At 33.7% G+C, this 19,953-nt stretch overlaps 1 protein-coding gene across 1 annotated transcript; it reads right to left on the reverse strand.

Moving 5' to 3' along the window:
- Positions 1-280: 280 nt before the first annotated feature.
- LOC124365503 lies at positions 281-19,373 on the reverse strand. The gene is given in 9 exon segments (XM_046821487.1): positions 281-1,220; positions 1,270-1,922; positions 1,924-2,721; positions 3,564-3,787; positions 5,415-5,559; positions 8,042-8,128; positions 11,487-11,566; positions 16,377-16,389; positions 19,341-19,373. Coding segments are annotated over 9 exon segments (2,973 nt in total).
- Positions 19,374-19,953: the final 580 nt, after the last annotated feature.

Here is a 19,953-nt window from a genome sequence, read left to right on the forward strand (position 1 = left end):
CCTATATACAATATAATACAAAACAAAAGTTTGTTATAACGTAACAAATTTAACATGTAATAGACTTAATTTACAATTAATAATACTAAAAACAGTGTGATTGAGCACTGTTAATGGCTATCTTCTGGCACATAAGTACTTTTTACTGTCAGTCAGATAACTCTTAAAATATTACGAACAAACTTAACTCTATAATACCATCACAGAACAGTTTGTGTAAGCACCTCTGAAAATATCCAATTCTACAAAATTTTTGGTTAAATGCATAACGTTTGTAGTCTTAAATTTTGAGGAGCTTAGTCTTACGACTGGCATTTACTTCTGGGAATCCAAGACGATATGTGTGATGCTGTTTTCCCCCCCCTGAACCATTCGTATGTCTTTTGTCATTAGCCGGAGAAACATTAAGTGAAGAAAAACTGACATAATTTTCTCTTTTTGTTTTCCTCTGGGTCGGTTCTGGTACTGCCCTAATAGGGATACGAGATCCCCCGGCCCTGATGGACGTTACACTGACATTGCTTCTAGCTGGTTTGGCAACTTGTGTCGTTTTATTTTGACTAATGTCAATCAAAATCGGCTCTGGGGAGGACTTCATGGCTAGGATTTGCTCGTCTGACATGTTTTCATTAGAGAATATCAGTGTTCCTGGTGGTCTCAAATCCTTGATGGTCATTGAGAGGTCACCTTGTAAAATCGGATCGAGACTGTTCGGCTGACTCAATGACACTTGGTTTACCTCTGTCATCATTGTATCAGACAGATTTGCCAAGCTCGGCAATGAGTTCATGTCATCGGACTGGTTAGAGTTGATAACACTCACCTCAGATCGTCTGGTGGAACCACTAAAAGGGTTGCTAGTAAAGGTAGAGAAAGGCTTGTGGATGCTGTTTGTCATGAAAGATGACATTTCTGGAATGTTTTTTGGAAATATGTCATCTCTGCCAATTAATTCACTCTGACCATTTTCAAGAAATCCTTGCGGACCATCTTTGTTTGCAGTGACCACTTGAATTTCAGTGATGTAAGTCGGTATGGGGGAGGTTGGCAATTCTGGAGGTATGTCGTCTTCATCCTCTGTATTGTTCCCATTGATGGCTGTTACGAATTGATCTGTCGTGGTCTCGGGGACGCTGAGGTCCCAGCTGCAGCGACTGACGTGAACTCCACTCAGGCCTGAGGCTGGTCCACTCAGTCCAGAGGTTGGACTCACAGGAGGGCTGGGGGATGATTTACTAGTATTTACTTGTGATTCAAAAAGAAGGTGGCATAAAAAAATCATGTTTCATTGGAGTTGAACTGATCATCATTTGTAGAGAAGGTTCTGGAGTCGAGAGACCACTCACTCCTTGGTCTGAATCTTCATCAGATATATGTTCATTCAACTGAACAGCATCTTCTAGCCTACCAAAATCAGAGGAATGTTTTAATCTTGTATGGACTGCAGAATCTATTCTTGCTTCTTTACTGTATGTCATTCCACCATCATCTGAGAATTCTTCTTGAGGAGGTAACGGAGCTTTTCTTTTCTTTCCTCCACCAGGAGTTCCATCTGCGAGGTCCAGTGATACTGCCCGTTCCAGGACGACTATTGGCTGATCATTGCCAATTCTAGACAAATCCCCCAGTGATGCTGCTTTTCTACTTTTTTCAGAATCAGGAGCGTGATGAACTGTAATATGAGATGAATTCAGCTCAATAGTAGTACCACTCTTATCTCCTTGTTCTGAGTCTGTATCTACTGAATCCATACTGTTGTTCTTCTCTGACAAACTATCTTTGCTATCGACTTCATCAGTTTCTGATGGTGCTTTCAGTGTCTCCAAATCTTCCTCAGATTTTGTTGGTGGTGGCGGAGGAGCTTTCCGTTTATTCTTCTTTTGACTAGCGATGTCTCCTTCATTAGAGCTTTCCCCACTGATTACTATCCTTCCTGCCTCTATCAGCATCTTTAAATAAATCAGAAACTGGTCTATCCCAACTCTTACCATCTTCAATGACTGATTTTCTGTTACTTCTTGCAGCAATTCCTGCTTTTTGGACTTCTTCTGGTATATCTTGGGCTTCACCAGAAGAAAATGCCTCAGGTTTGTCGACGAAGATTTCTTGGTTTTTTATTACTGTTATTGTTTCAACTTTTGAATCGACTGTTCCAGTTTCCTCAGGTACCTCATTTCGTTTTGGCAGTGGCTCCTCTTCACCTTCTTTTTCAAGCTTTAATCCGGCATGGTGAAGTTTTTCTTTCAAATTATTATATCCTTTCACCAATAAAGATTTTACATTTGTTTCTTTTAGACCAGGAGAAGGTGTGTTTTTTCTGGTGCCTTCCCCTTGGCTCATTTTATCATCACGACTATCAGACAAATCAATTTCATCGAAATCACTAATAGTATGTTTAATTAGAGGTATAGGGGATTTCCTTGTTTTGGTTAATGTATTTGAGGGTGATTTTTCAGGTTTTGTTAGTGTACTGGAAGGAGAGTTCTTACTCACTGTCAATACTTGACCACTTTCAATTACAGAGTTTCTGGCATTCTGAGACTTCTCAGCTTCAATCCTCAAGGTTTCTGAGTTCGTTGTTGGAGGTAAAACTCTTACACCAACCTTCTGCATTTTTTCGATCGGAGATGTATCGATGATCGCTGGCTTTGACAGGTCTCCATTACTCAGATCTGCGATGGAAGATTCGTTTCCCCATTTGGAAGGGTTAGTTTTATTGATCTGAAAATAAAAAATAATAATCATTATTGAAATATTATGCTATTCTGCAATTGGTAGCCAAGATGGAAAAGTACTATTGTAATAAATTGAGTTCCTAAAACAACTGCCTATATGTTTGAGTACATAGAATGACCCATATAAAAGTTAATAACTACAATTTCAATTGGAACAATTATAGGGGGGGGGGGGTTTGTTAAATCCCTACAAGCATTAATAAAATTATTTGTTTATAGTTTGTCATTGACAGTAGATAATTTGAAAGGATGATAGGATTTCGGACATTTGGCATCGTTATTATGTTGCAGAAATAGAACATTATGTTTCGAGAACTAAAATTCATGATTTTCTTCAGGTACTAAAACATGTAAAACGTAAAGTTAAGCATGCACAAAAGAGAAGAACAAATCAATACATGGTGATGAACTTAAGGTCAAACTTGGCAACAAAACAAATTTTATGTCAAACAATCAAGGATGAACTGGAATTAAAAAATAGCTAGAAAAGTCAAGAATTATTAATCTACATGAAAGGGAGGGATTTTTGCAGTGATGTAGTGTATGAACTCTCTTGGAGGAAAGTGCAAAGTAATTTTGTTATGTACATTATCATGCATATATTATATGTAGATTATCAATACATTTTTCCAAAATAAATTTTCATCATGTTACACAACAAAACTTTGCACTATTCTCACAGTTTTGAAATAAAAGCTCATCAATACCAATTGTTGAAATCTAGAAACATTGTTCATTATTTTTTGGGTGGGGGAAAGCTTATCTTATATTTGAGTTAACATTTAGCATCAGAAGCAAGATGTCATATGCAAAGTCTGATGTCTGTACCTTAATCAGATCAGAGATGGAGTGGCTTCGATAGAAGGGATGGCAGATACGCTCCGCAGGACTGACAGAGGCTCGCTTGTTGCGAAGCAATGTTGCGGGCCGTGACGATGAACCGTTCTCCACCTCTAACTGGACCTCGTATGGAGATGCATAGCTCAGGATAGTAAGGGCATCCTCAAACACCATGTGGCGAAAACTGATCCTGATGCTCTCAATTCGGTCACCTGCCAGCACAAAAGACACCTCTTAGATTGCTAGTTATGGGCACAAAAGATACCTCTTAGATTGCTAGTTATGGGCACAAGAGATACCTCTTAGATTGCTAGTTATGACTACCATGATAGTTTTCACTCTTCTAATCATGTCAAATATGGCTTTGAAATCTGTTGCAATACAGTAAAATTTGTTTTAGTTCAGTTTATAGTTAATTAAATGTTGTTTAATTTATCACATATTTAAACTCAGTTAAAATTGGAAAGATTTTATATGAGAGTGTATTAAAAAGTTATAGCAACAAGACCAATGATGACCACCAAAGCCGACAATTAAATCAGTTCTTATAGGGATGGCTTTATATTTTTGAACCAATGCAGATTGAACTGAACACAGTGATACTGCACATAAATATTTATACTTTTTTATGCAAATCTCTTTTTTCTTCTTATCAGAGTAGCAGCAATCAAAAGTGGAGCATAATGTTTCATTCATTCAATTAGTTACACTGTATAACCCCAATATTGACAATGGATTTAGAAACAATATAAAGTGTAATTTTGTATGGATTGAACCGTTTAAGATTAAATTTGTGGAATTGTGTTCTAATAGAGACTTTTAATTTGATGTACTCCTCAACCTATTTTCATCTAAGATTTTCGTCTTACTGCTTGTGAGTTGCATATAATTACCTGAATATATACAGAGTGTTCACAAAAGCAAGCATGACCACTTTATAGATTTGCTTGCACAAGCCGAAAACAACAAATAACTGTTACATCTCAACTGTGACATGTTTGGTGCTCCCGCCTATTCGTTGACGGATTTTTGTTGAAAAAAGTACTGTTGAAATTATTATAAAACTAGCAAAATAATTCTTATCTCGTAAAATTTTGATAACCTATGTAAAACAGCTGATGCCTTTCAAAAGACAAAATGTTTGATACTCCTGACTTGTGCAAGCCTACTTTGAAAGTGGTCATGCTCGCTTATTCATGGACGGATTTTGTTGAAATAAGTACAATTAGAATTGTAATAAAAATGTTAAAAATAGATGGTATCCAGTACGTTTTTTTTAAACCTATTCTGGTCATTTTGTTATTTGATTTAAAACATTTCCAACTGGTGCTATGTTGTTAACATTATAGAAAATAACACTATTATTTTTTTTTTATTGTTCTTTATTTGTTCAAACCTACTCACCTAATTTAGTTTCTTTCGCTTCACTATTTTTAAAGATAATAATTTCTTAATAAAAAATAAAAAATGGCGGTTAGCAGCTAAACGAAACATTTCTCGACCTATGTTTACATGACATTTTTGTTTGAAATTATGAGTACTATCACCCACAGAAGTTTATGGATATGTGTATATATATATATATATATATATATATATATATATAATATATATCAAGACATACAAACACACAGTGAAAAATGTACCGCTTTTTTTTATTTTCTGCTCATAACAATATCGTGTTTGTATCCTATAAGGTTACACCCAAAATTTAAAAAGTAAAGAGAATTTTGCCGACCTTACAAAGATTTAAAAAATTCTGATTACAAATTTAAATTGGTGAATTTGGTAAGTAGTAGTGTGAACTTAAGTGAAACAAAATAGATGATATCTGCCTACCTGGAACAATACGACCGGACTCCGAGGCAGGTCCCCGATGGAGAACGTCCTTGACGAAGATGCCATCTCTCATGTTGCCACAGATGTTGAAGCCAAGCCCTGTGAAGTCGTGGCTTCGCAACGGCACCACTGTCATCAGCGGCTGCTGTACACGGAGTGACCACAGAATTGAAGTTTGCACGCAAACATAACCATATGAATGCAAATTAAGTATAGCACCAAAACGGTAAGAACTATTTAAATGTAATTTGGAGTTTAGATTTCATTGGTAAGCATGAATTTATTCTATCATGGGTTATGAAAAACGTTAAATAAACAACGTAAAAAATATAACAACTTCAAGTTCTCTGTATTTTTGTTAAGTAGACGAGCTGCAGAAGTAAAATGACTGATTTTGCATAAATTTAAGATTGTTAGGCTAGTAATGAACTCTTGTAGCAAGTGAATAGTCTATTCTCAACCCACAATGGACATTAATCTCGAATTTAGCTGTTGTTAACAATTGCCTATCAGTTCTAATCAGACTCTGACAACTTTCTAGAGAAGGTACTCTTTACACTAACTGAAGATACTGTTTTTAATATGTGACAATGTAAACATATTTCTATTACATATAAAAAATGTGTGTGTAAGTGTTTTAACGTATGTACTTATAGTAATGTTTAGATTAATATTAACTAGAGAGATATTTTGGAATTGATTCATTATTAAGTTTTCATCATGACAAATGAAAATTCTAAATTCAGTTTATGAAACAATAATATCTATGCAAATTTCAATGTTGAATATATTTTCAACTTATTTTGGGACTTTAGTTCCAATGAAAAATCATCCTCCTTTCACCAACAAAGTATTCTCAACTCCACAAATGTTTGAGTATAAAGTATCATCTGAGAATCAAGGACATAGCCGGAAAGAGAATCCAAGGGGTCCGGACCCCCCCAAATTTTTAATTGTTTCAATTACTTTTTTAGTAAACAACAACTATTATTATTTAAATAACTCAGTATTATTGACATGTAATGCTGAAAGATCGTCCTCAACAAAGAAACGGGTCAAGAACTTTGTAAGTAGCAAAATGGGGCCTTACTCTCTGTCCACTACGGAAAAATGTTGTTGTCTTGATCCCCCCCCCCCCAAAAATTTTTTTCCTGGCTATGTTCTTGCTGGGAATATGAATGTTAGCCAAAGTTGGAGGACTTTTAAAATTGATCATTCTCTAACCAACCACACAAGTTTTGACTTACAGAACTATATTATCATTTTTGAGCATCTACAAAACCATGAAGAGAGAGCTTAACAGCATGAGATCCTCTAATGAGAAAATGTGAAACTTCTGGTAGATATCAAACATAGTAGGGCTATTTCAAGATTGTCTATTCTATTATTATCATAGTCTCTTTACTACTGGTATAAAATTAGAAATTAACTATTTTATAAAATGAGTTTACATTGATTTAACACAGTACGGTATTTTTAACTACATTTTTACATGATTATACATATTAACAATAATTAATTATTAGCTACACTTATCATGTAATTTGAAAAATACAATATTGATTTTCTTATCAGTAGCATCATACTTATCAGGTTATGTATTACAAAATAATTTATTATTCCTATTTTTATATTATACACTCACAAGACATATAAAATTGACTTGTGATCCTTCAGTGAACATTAATGATTTGATGTATTTCATTTTTATATTGAACTGATAGCTATAGTATTCACTGTATTTTGTTTTTCTGGATACATTTACAATACAGACCTGTGCTTTAATTTAACCCGTAGGCCAAACACAAACACATTAATCAATTTAAACTAAGTGTTAAATTGTTTACTATTTGAATGAGTAAGATTTACCTTAACTCATTTTAAAGAAGACTGTGTACTTTTAAGGTCACTCCAAAACATACAATTCCTAAAAAAACTTCCCTAATATGAACATTTGAAAATAACCCCGTATTATGTGTATATATACATATTTTTAACTTTGCTACTTTGTTATTGATCAATTTTGTTATGTTTAGCTTTTTTAAAACCAAATTTGGACAGTATGTTTGAAAGAAAAATGTTTGTGATAGGATCTATCTAGTAACAGTTAACCAAGCACCATGGATAGAGATGATGGATGAACTCTCATTTGACCTTTTTGGTTCCAAATCAATACAGTTCTTCCTTGTGCCAAAGAGAACATCTGTACCAAGTTTCAAGTCTCTAGGATTATTCATCACACATACAGACAAAACACAAGAGGATTATAAGAATATCCTGTTTGGCCGCTTAATAAATACTTGCTAACATTTGTAGGACAATTAAAAAGAAACTAATTGAAAATAAAACTAAAAAAGTTAGTCTGAGGTTATAAAGTATTATACTTTTTTTTATGTTTATCCAGATTAAATACTGGACATTTTCCACCAAACTTTATTAGGAGTGAAAACTCGGTGACATATTAGCTCTGACAGTCAGGAAAAATTCTTTATTCTAAACATATTTTAAAATATCTTGTAGTAAATGATGTGCACATTGTGACCTTGACAGTGGCAATGATGCAACTCGACAGATATACCGGTGAGCTAGTTTGGTATGCAGAGAGAAGGTAATATAGCAATACTCACGCCCACGTAGGAGTCGTCGTCCAGAGCCCGCGGCTTGCCCGCCACAGCTAGACCACTCAGCGGTGCCCAGTTCTGCCATCTCAGCTGCTGTTAAACAGTTCACAATGTCTAGGTCTTAGTATATTCTTGTAGAACAGCAGTCAGACAAATGCCTTCACTACTGTGGCTCGTAACATCTGAATATTACAAAGGCGTCTGAATTGTTATGACAGTGATGATTTATCTGGATATGTTAAATTTTCATTCGTTTCAATCCAACAGCAACACAGTAGACCCTCACTAATCCGACACAATTCAGACTTACCCATGTATCGGATTAGTCAAAAAGCTGGATTACTGCAGTTCAAATGAAAAACACGTTTAAATTACACAATAGAATGTAATGTTACTTAAAATGTAAATTCTTACCATAAAAGAAGTACAATAGAGTCTTTAAAAACGTATAGTGCAGTAGTTTTAATTACAGTATGTATTTACATTATCGTATATTTTTATTAAGCTTACGTGCAGTATTGTACGTTAAAAAGATTGTATTATAAAATTGAAATGAAAGATTAAAAAATTAAACAAAGGCCCACATCAGTTTCAAAATATTAAGAAGGCATTACAAAACTGTCTATATTTCTTTGCTCTCTTAGATATAACAGACTTTCTCAAAACATTGTCATAAAGCCTTTTTTTTAAACCAAAGAAAGATGTCTTGTGCTGCTTCTCAATTTCCCTCAGCCCACTTTGGATTGGCATTGATCGTAAAATTAACGCCTACGATGACAGATAGCTATTACCCTCTCTCTCTCTCTCTCTCTCACACACACACACACACATCAACAAGCATTGACTATGCTCGTCGGCAACATTGCTTGTTACCAACGATATAAGCATTCCCGGACTGTCTTTGTCTACTAGCTGGATTACTGGGGGGAAGGGACTGGCGTTAGGGTCGGATTATTGAGGACTACTGTATATTAGTGTTTATTTGCCAAATGGTAAAATTGAGAATAATCCAAGAATGACGTTTAAGCCCAAGATTATTTACAGATTGAAGTACCTTGGTTTGTATTGTTTCTGATGATTTCACATACAATCATATTTATTCCATAAATATTCTAATGATTTGCCAACTAAACAAATACTGATCAATTGAGATACATTCAAATAGGTACCTATAACCTATTGGCACAATAGGTTATAGTACAACATTTGGTTACTCTGTACTCCAATTATTATTCATCAATAATAACTATTTGTCTTAATATAAATTCAATACAATATGTGTTTAAGTTTAGTTTCAGCTAATTACGTGTGGTAGAATTCATTTGGTTGTCAGTGAGTTTTTTACGATTATACCTTGTTTTCGATGTTGTGTTCCTACAAAAATACGAGTAACATAGTAAACAAAGCTATACAAGCTCATCTTTTCTAAGCTGCCATTCAACGTTTAGTGTCTCATTTGTTATTCTGGAGAAGTTGTAACAACACTTCTAATAAGCTCAACGAACCCAAAAATTACAGGCAGTAGCCACCGAGGTGTATGCTCGGAATAAATTTTGAGGTACTAAACAGATTACAAGTACAGCCCAAGCCAATTACATCAATCTTGATTCTAAATATGGTGCTATGAAACGTGCAGATCTAGAATAAATATTCTTCTGAATCCAGAACCATTTGTTTAAATTATCTGAACATTCACCTATCCATGATTGTAATAATTACCAAAACATGATTCAAGACCATACATTTGTAATTTCTTTTGGCCAACATTACAACAGAGGCTCGTGATGAATCGCTCAAACTGAATTTTTTCACAATAAACGAGTTAAGGAAATTGCAGCCTTTTTATGATAAGACAGGCATGAATTGTCCACATGTGCCAAAGGTCTATGATAGATAAATATTGTTCTTCACACGCCCGTTTATGGCGTTATGTCAACTTTACATGGCCGACTTCTATTCCTGGTTATATTCCGATTATATGCTGATGGCGAGGAATAATGGCACAACTCGCGAATTCAACGTCACTGCTACCTTAACGAGGCATTAACAGTTTCACTCAATTGTTAGATTGATTGCTCAATTCTATTACTTGCACACGAACAATTTTCTCACCCAGACAGTCTCTTCTACCGCCACTAATTAGATATACAGGGGTCCTGAAAAGTCTTGAAACGGTGTAATATCTTCTGTACTACGTAAACCTACACATAAAACATAAAAACTTTGTACAGGTGGCATAAGGCTTAAAAAACTGTACGTTTTGATGCAGTCAGTAGATGCTCTTTCACAACCTCAGATAGTCATCACGACTCGTAAGTAAAATCTTAAAATATAAGCATAGCTCGATGTACTGTTTTAATGGTCTTAACTAGTTGATCGTCATTGCCGCAAATTTGACCTTAAAAAGGTTAATCCTAAACAAAATGGCGGCGCTCGAAAGGGTTCAATACTGATCTCACGTGCAAACTTCAAGAATGGAAACTTAATTTTATTGTAAACCAATATCACATGAAGCTACAAAACTTCTACATATATGATTACACCGCATAAAAGCTTTACAGCAACTCTCCTGAATTGTCCTGCTGGAACTGAATTTACAGTTTACTTTTGAAAACATTTGAAACCACCACTATCTTGTAACAGATAATAAAACTTTTGAAGTGCGGTTTTGCGGCTTACTTCTTTGCTTGGCTAGCTCTTTAAAATGATTGTGCATATCAAAACTAAGCTTACATTAAAGATTTTTCTACTGGACTCCTCGTGAACCGTTCCCGTGGAAGAATATCAGGACGTTGAATACATATTAGAGTAGGTGTTTACCGACCTAAGGCTCCACCTTATGGGCCATCCCCCTGAGGTGCTGAAGAGATACTGACAGCATCAAAGGCAGTTCTATTTTATGCCCTATGTCACTGTACAAAGTACGTTTACGAATACAGAAGATATTAGACCGTTTTAAAGATTTTTCAGCGCCCCTCAAAAAATACCCTTTTAGAAACAATACAGTCTACAACCCTTCACGCCAAGCTTATCAGATAATCTGATAAGCTGTACTGATATTTGATTATGTAACTGTATGTGAGCAGATATTGCACCCAATGCATCTGTAGCCCACTTCAAACGTTATGGTTGCACGCTATTTTGTAGCGAACGAAAGAAACATTAGTTATAAGTATGTTGCAGAAAAAAGTCTTGAATATATTGAGTTAAACTCTGAAAATAATAAAATACGCCCAAACATTTTTAAATGTAATTCTAAAAAATGACTTCAAGACTAAAAGAACAGAATGCACTACTCTAAACAATAGATTTAGTACGGTACGGTAATAGATCCTAAAGCGTGACCGAACAGAAATAATAAATGTACCGAACAAAAATTTTTAATTACCAGTTTGGATACAAATGTAATAAGTTATTCTCTTTAAGAACATACAAATTATTGTAAACTAACCTTGTTGCTATCCTCTTTGGTTCCTGTTCGCCCAATCGGAGTTCCCTCTGAAAAAAATAAAACACAACGTAAAATTATTGCTATTATCTCCAGTAGTTACTGAATATATAGAACACCAACTAAGTGGATATTTGATAAACCCCATTTAAGCAAATTTATCTTGTGATACAATAAACTAGGTGATCTGCAATTAAAATAACATAAATCAAGTTGGTTAGATTGAGCTGACCTGCGATAGCATTTGTGATTGTGTGAGAAAAAGTTGTAGCTTGATGAATGTACAGTATTATTTTTGTATACATTGAAAATTCAAGCTTACGAACTGTTATCGTCCCACGATAACTTTTGGTTGAAATTTATCCAAACCCAATATGGCAAGAGTGGTTTATTTTGTAAAATGGTTTTTTGGACCTATAGGACTTCCGCTCTCTTGTTACAAAGAAAGCCGAAAAACTATCGGAATTAAGATATAAATTCCGATATAAGATGATAAATGTGATAACACCGAAGAACATTGACGCTAAACTTTGCTTTAAATCCATCTAACCACAAGGCGTCGTCTACAATTTTGTTGTGTAAGAAAGAGATTTTTTCATTGGAGCTCCACACCCTTTCAATCCGATTAGCCCATTAACGAAAACTTTAACCAGGGACGTAACCTATTCCCTCGGGGAATTCTAATAGAAAGAAACGATATGAAATGCAAACAAATATCGGATTCGCACAGGAAATTTCAATGGTTTTGTACAAAGGAAGAGATGTTTTACATAGAGAAATAAATGTTTAAATAGAGAAAGATAATGTTTGGGAGAGTTGGTAAAACCAGCTGACTTGGCTACGAGGGAAATGGTGACTAACCGCAGATACTCAAGGTGTATTGGAAAGTAGTCCTTGCCATAGAGAGTGATTAAAACATATGGTTCGACTAAAAAAATAAGGAAATATAGTTTTAAAATTATATAATATAAGGCTTACTTCTAAAATTTTGCAACACATAAGTAATTTATTAACAGTTAATGAAGTTTCTTACTTTTCAAATATATGTTTATGCTTTTAATAATGTGGTTTTTATAAACATTCATAATCATAATTAAACATCTAACATTTCAAGTTTCACACCATCTTAAAACGTTTTTAAGCAATTATAATGTTTTGAATATATTTCTGTTTTAGTCGATTGCGGCTTTCAGTCAGTATATGTTAAATCGATACATCGGTTAAGCATCGAAAAGAATTCTCAGTTATGACCCCCCCCCCCCCCACCCCCCCCCCCCCCCACCCCCCCCCCCCCCCACCCCCCCCCCCCCCCACCCCCCCCCCCCCCCACCCCCCCCCCCCCCCACCCCCAAACAAAAACAACAATGTTTGTTCCTTAATGATGAGATAAATTGAGAAAACAAGAATTAACTGTAAAATAAATTTTGTTTGTAAATAAAAATATAATGTTTTATTACGTTGTATTATTTTTAAATAAAAATTTACATCAAATGTTCGAAAATAAATGAAGCAAACATTTTCCCATTATTGTTTTACTAATCATCGAAATGCAGTTTTTTTGTTTTATTAATTTCTAACTTGGTAACGCACGAATAACAGGTGATCAAAAAATGGTATTCTGTACTGTTACGTTTGAACTGTGTATTTAGTGGTGTTTTGCAAGCTACAGCAGGAGATCGGGTTCTGTGAATCGTGTTATTAAATGCAATTTTTTCTGTGAGTTATAATTCAGATTGTTTTATTCAGCGAAAAAATACCATACTTATTTTACATCAGAGGAATACGCTGATATGGATTTATTTTGGGTTGGGTTACTGTAATGGTAATGCTAGAGCTGCTGTAGAAGAATATGAACTACCGTTACCCTAATAGGAGGATTCCAGATACCAAAACAATTTCAGGAACTTTTCCGTACTCTTTCGGGAAACAGGATCACTACCAAGTACTAGAACCAATTATGAACGAGCTGTCCAACTTTGATGATGATATTGTTATTAATGCTGTTCATCGCAGTTCAGGTGTAAGTACACGACGTATTTCTAGGCGGATAGGAGTTTCGCAGTCAACGGTGTGGAATTCACTTAATCGAAACAAATTTTATCCGTTTTCATAAACAAAAGGGTTTCAACATCTACAGCTAGGGGATGGTCCGCTTCACTTGGAGTTTTTGCAACTTTTTGAATATTAATAATCAACTCTACAAGCGTATTTTGTTTTACGGATGAGGCACAATTCACTCGGGATGGTGTCAATAACTTGCACAATGAACACTCATGGGCAGAAGAAAATCCACATAAGGTAGTGGAACAGAACTTTTCAACGCCGATTTAGCATCAATGTCTGGTGTGGCCTTTTGCACAATCGGCTGATTGGACCTTTCATATTACCTGGACACCTAAATGCTGAGTTTTATTTGCATTTCCTTCAAGAAGAGTTGCCGCAGCTGTTAGAGAATGTTCCTTTACATCTCAGACAAAATTTGTACTTCCAGCATGACGGAGCACCTCCCCACTTTTCACGTGCCGTTTCTGCTTACTTAAATCAATACAATTTCCTGGAAACTGGATTGGTCGTGGAGGGCCTCACCCTTGGCCACCAAGATCACCAGATCTATCTCCATTGGATTATTTGCATCTAGGGATGGATGAAAGACATTGTATACAAGACAAAAGTGAATTCTCGTGATGAATTAATTGCCCGTATTATGGATTCGGCTGTGCAGATACAGGGAAGTCCTGAAAAATTAAGAAACGCAAACAAAAGCAATACACAAATGTGCTGCAAAATGTATTGATAATGATGGCCTCATTTTTCGAACATCTATTATAATAAAAGGTGCGTACGGTTGGCCCAACCTGATTAATTTTGCTTAAAACTAGTAATGTATTTATACTGAATAAAATCGATTTTTTGGTACTTATTTCTGTTTTATTTTATACTTTGATTATATCAATTTTCTCAGAATTAAATTCTCTACAATTAATTTTTGTTGATTTTATGTATTTATTACCAATTTAACAAAGTTATTGTACATCAAACTTAAAAAAAACATTGTTTCGTGCCCCAATTTTTTGCATTTAACCCTGAATCCCTCAAAAACTACTACAGATACAGTTCTGAAACCTATTTTATTAGCTTTATCTGGTAAAAATACATAAGAATCCACGATATTTCTTACTTAATTAACCTTTTCAAAAGTTCAGTATGGCTTTATTTTATTCTTTACCCAGGAATTCAGGCGAAATCTTTCGCTTAGCTGTAACTCGCTAAACAAAGCGTTTTCGGACCTATGTTTTATATAACATTTTTTTCATTATTTTTACTAGTACAATGTGCTGTAGAAGTGGGGGGAGAACTTCATGAATCACCCTGTATATTTTTAAACTTGCTTTATGGACTAAAGCGATGGAAATAAGATAATGTACTTTGAATATATAAGAACACACATTCCTCTAGGGCATGAACAGTGCTAAAACAAAAAGTTTACAATACAGCAGTTTAGACCAGCTAAGTGGCACATCTTAGAACTATACAAAATGTAATGATACAATTAAGGAATAAAGAATAAAATATGTAGTACAGGTATTTATATCAGAGGTATTCCTCATTTCAATTTACATACCTTGAAAATAGTTACTTTACATTCAAAAGGTTTTGGCTTGGATATGGACAAATACAGAATCTTTTTTGTTCAGTCTTATGTAAAAAATAAATTGTGACATTAAATCTTTGGTTGCAAACTTCTGACAAATTTTGTAAATATTCTACGTATTAAATAGTATGGTTTGTGAAAAAACCATAGGCGGAAAGACAAGCTGAATTTTGCTGTTATTTTTTTTAGTTCCAAAAATTATGATTAACATGTCTAAACTTATTATGTGTAAAATTACATTTTGTTTCTATTTTAATTCAACTTCAAAAAATATTATTGAAACAACACTCTACTCATCTTAGATACATTTGCGGTTCTATTAAACATAAAAAACTTTTTTCATTATAAATAATGTTAAATCTTTTGGTTACTACTTCCGTATTCCCGTGTTACATGTAGCTGTTAATTCAAGTACACTTTCTTTATTTACCATTGAAACACTTTTGTTTTACGTTAGACATCTGTATTCAGGTATAGCCTTGAAAAATTGTTTAGTTGAAAATGTGTTTCTAGATTTCACTGATCTTGAATTTTTAGTCCTGTTAAAAAGAACCTGAACAATTTATGTGTCCATCTCTTGTTTAGTTATATATACCGTATGCACATATTCCTTAATTACAATTCCAATAGAACCTAAAAACCTTATTTATCAAAAATATGTAAATTTAAAAAAGTAAACATTTATTAAAAATATTATCCTAATTAAACCCCTACCATAAGCCAGTTGAGGTCAAAGGTTGGACATGCTAGCATAATCAGCTATTCCACACATAACATGATTATACTTCATCCTTCCAATGTCCATGGATGGGGAATGGCTAGTATATATACTTGTGAATTAATTAATCATAAATGCTGCAATATTACAAATTAAACTGTAAACATTTTTAACAGAAACAGACACAAACTTTATTCTATACACATTGTGCTTGAGATTAATCAAACCCACTAAGTATGTTACCAACTATGAATTAAAATTTTACATACCTTGAATGTAACAAAAACTAAACTGGGAAAAGAAGCAGATATACTTTGTTTGAAGCTTGTGTTTGTCAATGGAAGGATTGTGAAAGGATCAGGAATATTCCTGACATTAGCCACTGTTCAGTCATACAATACAATCAGTAACACTATGTTTCGAGATCTACAATCTGATCTCTTCATCGGAAAATGACTACACTAATGCATGACTAGAGTTTAGGATAGAGTAAATATCACAAAGTGGTTAACAAGTAACTCACCAACGACGAACTCCTGCAATACGTTTTTACAGGATTAAAATCAAAGTCTGTATTATCTTCCATCGGCATAAGGATAACAAACAACACAACACTTCTAAAAACATTACAATTCCTTACACTTATAAAGACTTGTTAAGCTGTATTCCTTCATATTAACCTGTTATTTCATTTGTAATCAAAACTTTTATATATTACAAAAAACGAATGCAACTCTTCAAACATATAATACTATTATATGTAGAGTACATTTAGATGTAGGTTATATTTTAATTATAAATTTAGTTTATAGGTATTTTGAAGAAGTAATTTTTTATTTCCCGTCTTTTGTAATGGTGCAGTCAGACCTGGCAAGATTTAGGAAATTATAACTCCATTATATTAATTTACCGTTATGTATTGATGTATGTATGTAGCCTGTAAGAAAATGAGAAAATAAATCATTCTTTATTCTTTATTACCTTTTACAAAATAATGTCCTTCAAGTATACCAATTATATTATTTTTTATATGAATTACGTGAAATGACTTATTACCATTGTTTATCATCATCTCTTAGAAGGCTCTGTATAAATCTTACTACAAGTTGTCGGCCGAATCACAAATTGCTTAACGAGTAACTCACTGCCTCAAACTCATATTTTTCTACCGGATTAGGCACCGCTTCTAAAACCATACTACACACACATCTTTTCCCTAAGGAAACTAATACAAATAAAATATTCAAAACATATTAAAAACTGATTAATTAAGAAATAGAGCTATTCATTTCAATAAATTGTAGTATGAATATTTTATCGATTCTTTTTGAAACTATTTAGGCAGTTTGTCCACATTGCAAGTACTAAAATACCAATCAAAAGCATTTATAAGACTTTGATTGTTAAATTATATTAGAATAATTCACACTTCAGACACCTAAAAGGATTAAATCATTCCATTTTTCAAATAGTTATTATGCACAAAATCAAATAACTAATTACTTAAACTGGTTAATACAACATTAATGCTCTTTACCATGATATTGTACTTATTGCTACAGCAAACACTAAAACACTCAAAAAGTAAATTTTAGAATATGTCATTAAAAGACTCACGGCTTTAGTTGGAAGCCTGATCAACACACTTCAACGAGATAATGTTCATTCGCAAAGTTCACTTGCCAAGCCTTTACATTCATAACCACAGTCCTCAAGTTGATAATGCAATACGTTTCTACAGGATTAAAATCAAAGTCTGCTTTATCTTCCATCGTCCTAAGAATAAGAAACAACACAAATATTCTAACAATATTATAATTCCATAGACTCATGAAGAGTGTTTAAGCTATATTCTTTCTTATGAACCAGTTATTTCATTTTTAATCAAAACTTTTATATATTATAAAATACAAATACTACTCTTTAAACATATAATGCTATTACCTTTTACAGAATAATGTCCTTGAAGTATACCAATTATATTATTTTTTATCATATATGTATGAATTACGTGAAATTAATTATTATCATTGTTTATCATCATCTCTTGGAAGGCTCTGTATAAATCTTAAAACAACAAGTTGTCGGCTGAACCACAAATTGCTTACGAGTAACTCACTGCTGCCTCAAATGACTTCAGATTCATATCTTAATCCATCACGTGTTGGCTCAATCACAGACTGGGAATCTCGTTGTTTCGAGTGACCAGGTAATTAATGCACTAGTACTCCAAATCTTGACAAAAAACAAAAGAAGACACACAACCAACAACAAAAATTTACATTTTTTACTTCAGACGTAAGTTGATGAATTTAAATAATACTGTATATTAAATAAATACTGACTAATAAAGAATTTTTCAAAGACTAATAATAAGGATTTTTAACTATGTAAAACTTTCAATTCTATTATTGTCTCAACTGTAATTTACCTCATTTAATATAGGAAGCAGTAATCTCCAGGATTTCGTGATATCGTTTAATTGCAGAGTTCAAATAACCACTGATCAAGTATCCCCTTATCCACATATGCCGTTAAGGACTTGCCACTCGATTTACACAGTCACTGGGGCCAATACTTATGACTCCCACAGCCGTTTTCAACCATACTATAAACCCTCCATTCCTAAGAAACAAAGAGAGAGATGCCAATTCCAATCCAAATTATCAATTGATTAAAGTCATAATAAATAGCGCTTTAAAATAAATGTATTGGTAGTTTTAATGTTTAATTTTTAAAACTTTTATCTGAACCTGTGACGTGCAAATATTTTATACTTCTATATTCTGCGTTATATGTAGAAGTTTAGTGACAAATAATTTACCTCCAGTAATACTACTTTGCTTACAAGATCCCACACTTTTCTTAATTCCTCACGTAATAGGCTGGAGTAAAGAAAGTACAGTAAGAACTCCCTTCAGTCGTGACTCCCCATACCTTCGCAGTTGGCAGTAATATATCCAATCCTGACAAGTAACAAACCAAGACACACAACAAACAAAAACTTTTTGCAAATAAAAGGTTAAACAAGAATTAATTAGTAAGTACTGTATAGCTAACAAATAATTTATAGTACAATTATTAAATTGTACCTCTTTCTATATAGCTGGCACCCTCCTCAATTCCATGACAACTGATTATGTTGGGCTCCGACAAGCACGATACAAGAATCTCCGTACCCGTTAATTAAAACTTGCAGTGTCATATGAATTTCAAATCACTTGGGCACATACATATGAATCTCGCAGTATCAGACAGTTCATTTAAATCACACTACAACCTCCACACCTAAGAAACAAACAACGAGATGCCAGTTCCACAATAATTTTTCCATTGATTATTCTCAAATATATATATATATACACTTTAAAATCTTTTTATTGGTAGTTTTAATATTATTACCAAACATTTCTATTCTGATATTTATATAAACATGTGCTTATATTTTATACCTCTATTATATAAGTCTTGTGAATAAATCATTTACCTCCGATATTTCTACCTCGATTATCGGCCCCATCGTTTTCTAAATTCCTCGTGTAGTAAGCTCAATATAAAGTAGGTACGGCAGGAACTCCACAAATCGCGGTTAGATATCTATTCCTGACAAATAACAAAACAACACGAACAACCAACAACTACATTGTGAAAATATTAATTTCTATATTCTAATTCATATATGTATAAGTTCTGTGACATAAATCATTTACCTCTAGTTATCTTTGAATAAAAGGTCCAATATTTCTCTTATTTCCTCAAAAAGTGATACAGCAGGAATTTATTGCCTCAAATGAATGCAGGCAGCATGAATCGTAGGTAAGTTTCTGATCCTAACAAAAGTGGCAAAACAAGACGCACAACCAATACAAGTACAGACATTGTAAAGAATTATATTAATACCAAAATTCTACGGAATGTAGGTAGTTGAAATATTGTCATCTCTACTATACCTCATCATCCTCTTATTAAATAGCTGGTAGTAATTTCCTGGGTTTCGCGACATCAGTTTATAGGTTCCAACACGCACTCCACAGGTCTGGATAGTCGTAGGATAATTGTAAATCACATCCTCAAACTCATATTTTTCTACCGGATTAGGC

This window comes from Homalodisca vitripennis, chromosome 6, assembly GCF_021130785.1.
Source record: "Homalodisca vitripennis isolate AUS2020 chromosome 6, UT_GWSS_2.1, whole genome shotgun sequence".
NCBI classification, from domain to species: domain Eukaryota; kingdom Metazoa; phylum Arthropoda; class Insecta; order Hemiptera; family Cicadellidae; genus Homalodisca; species Homalodisca vitripennis.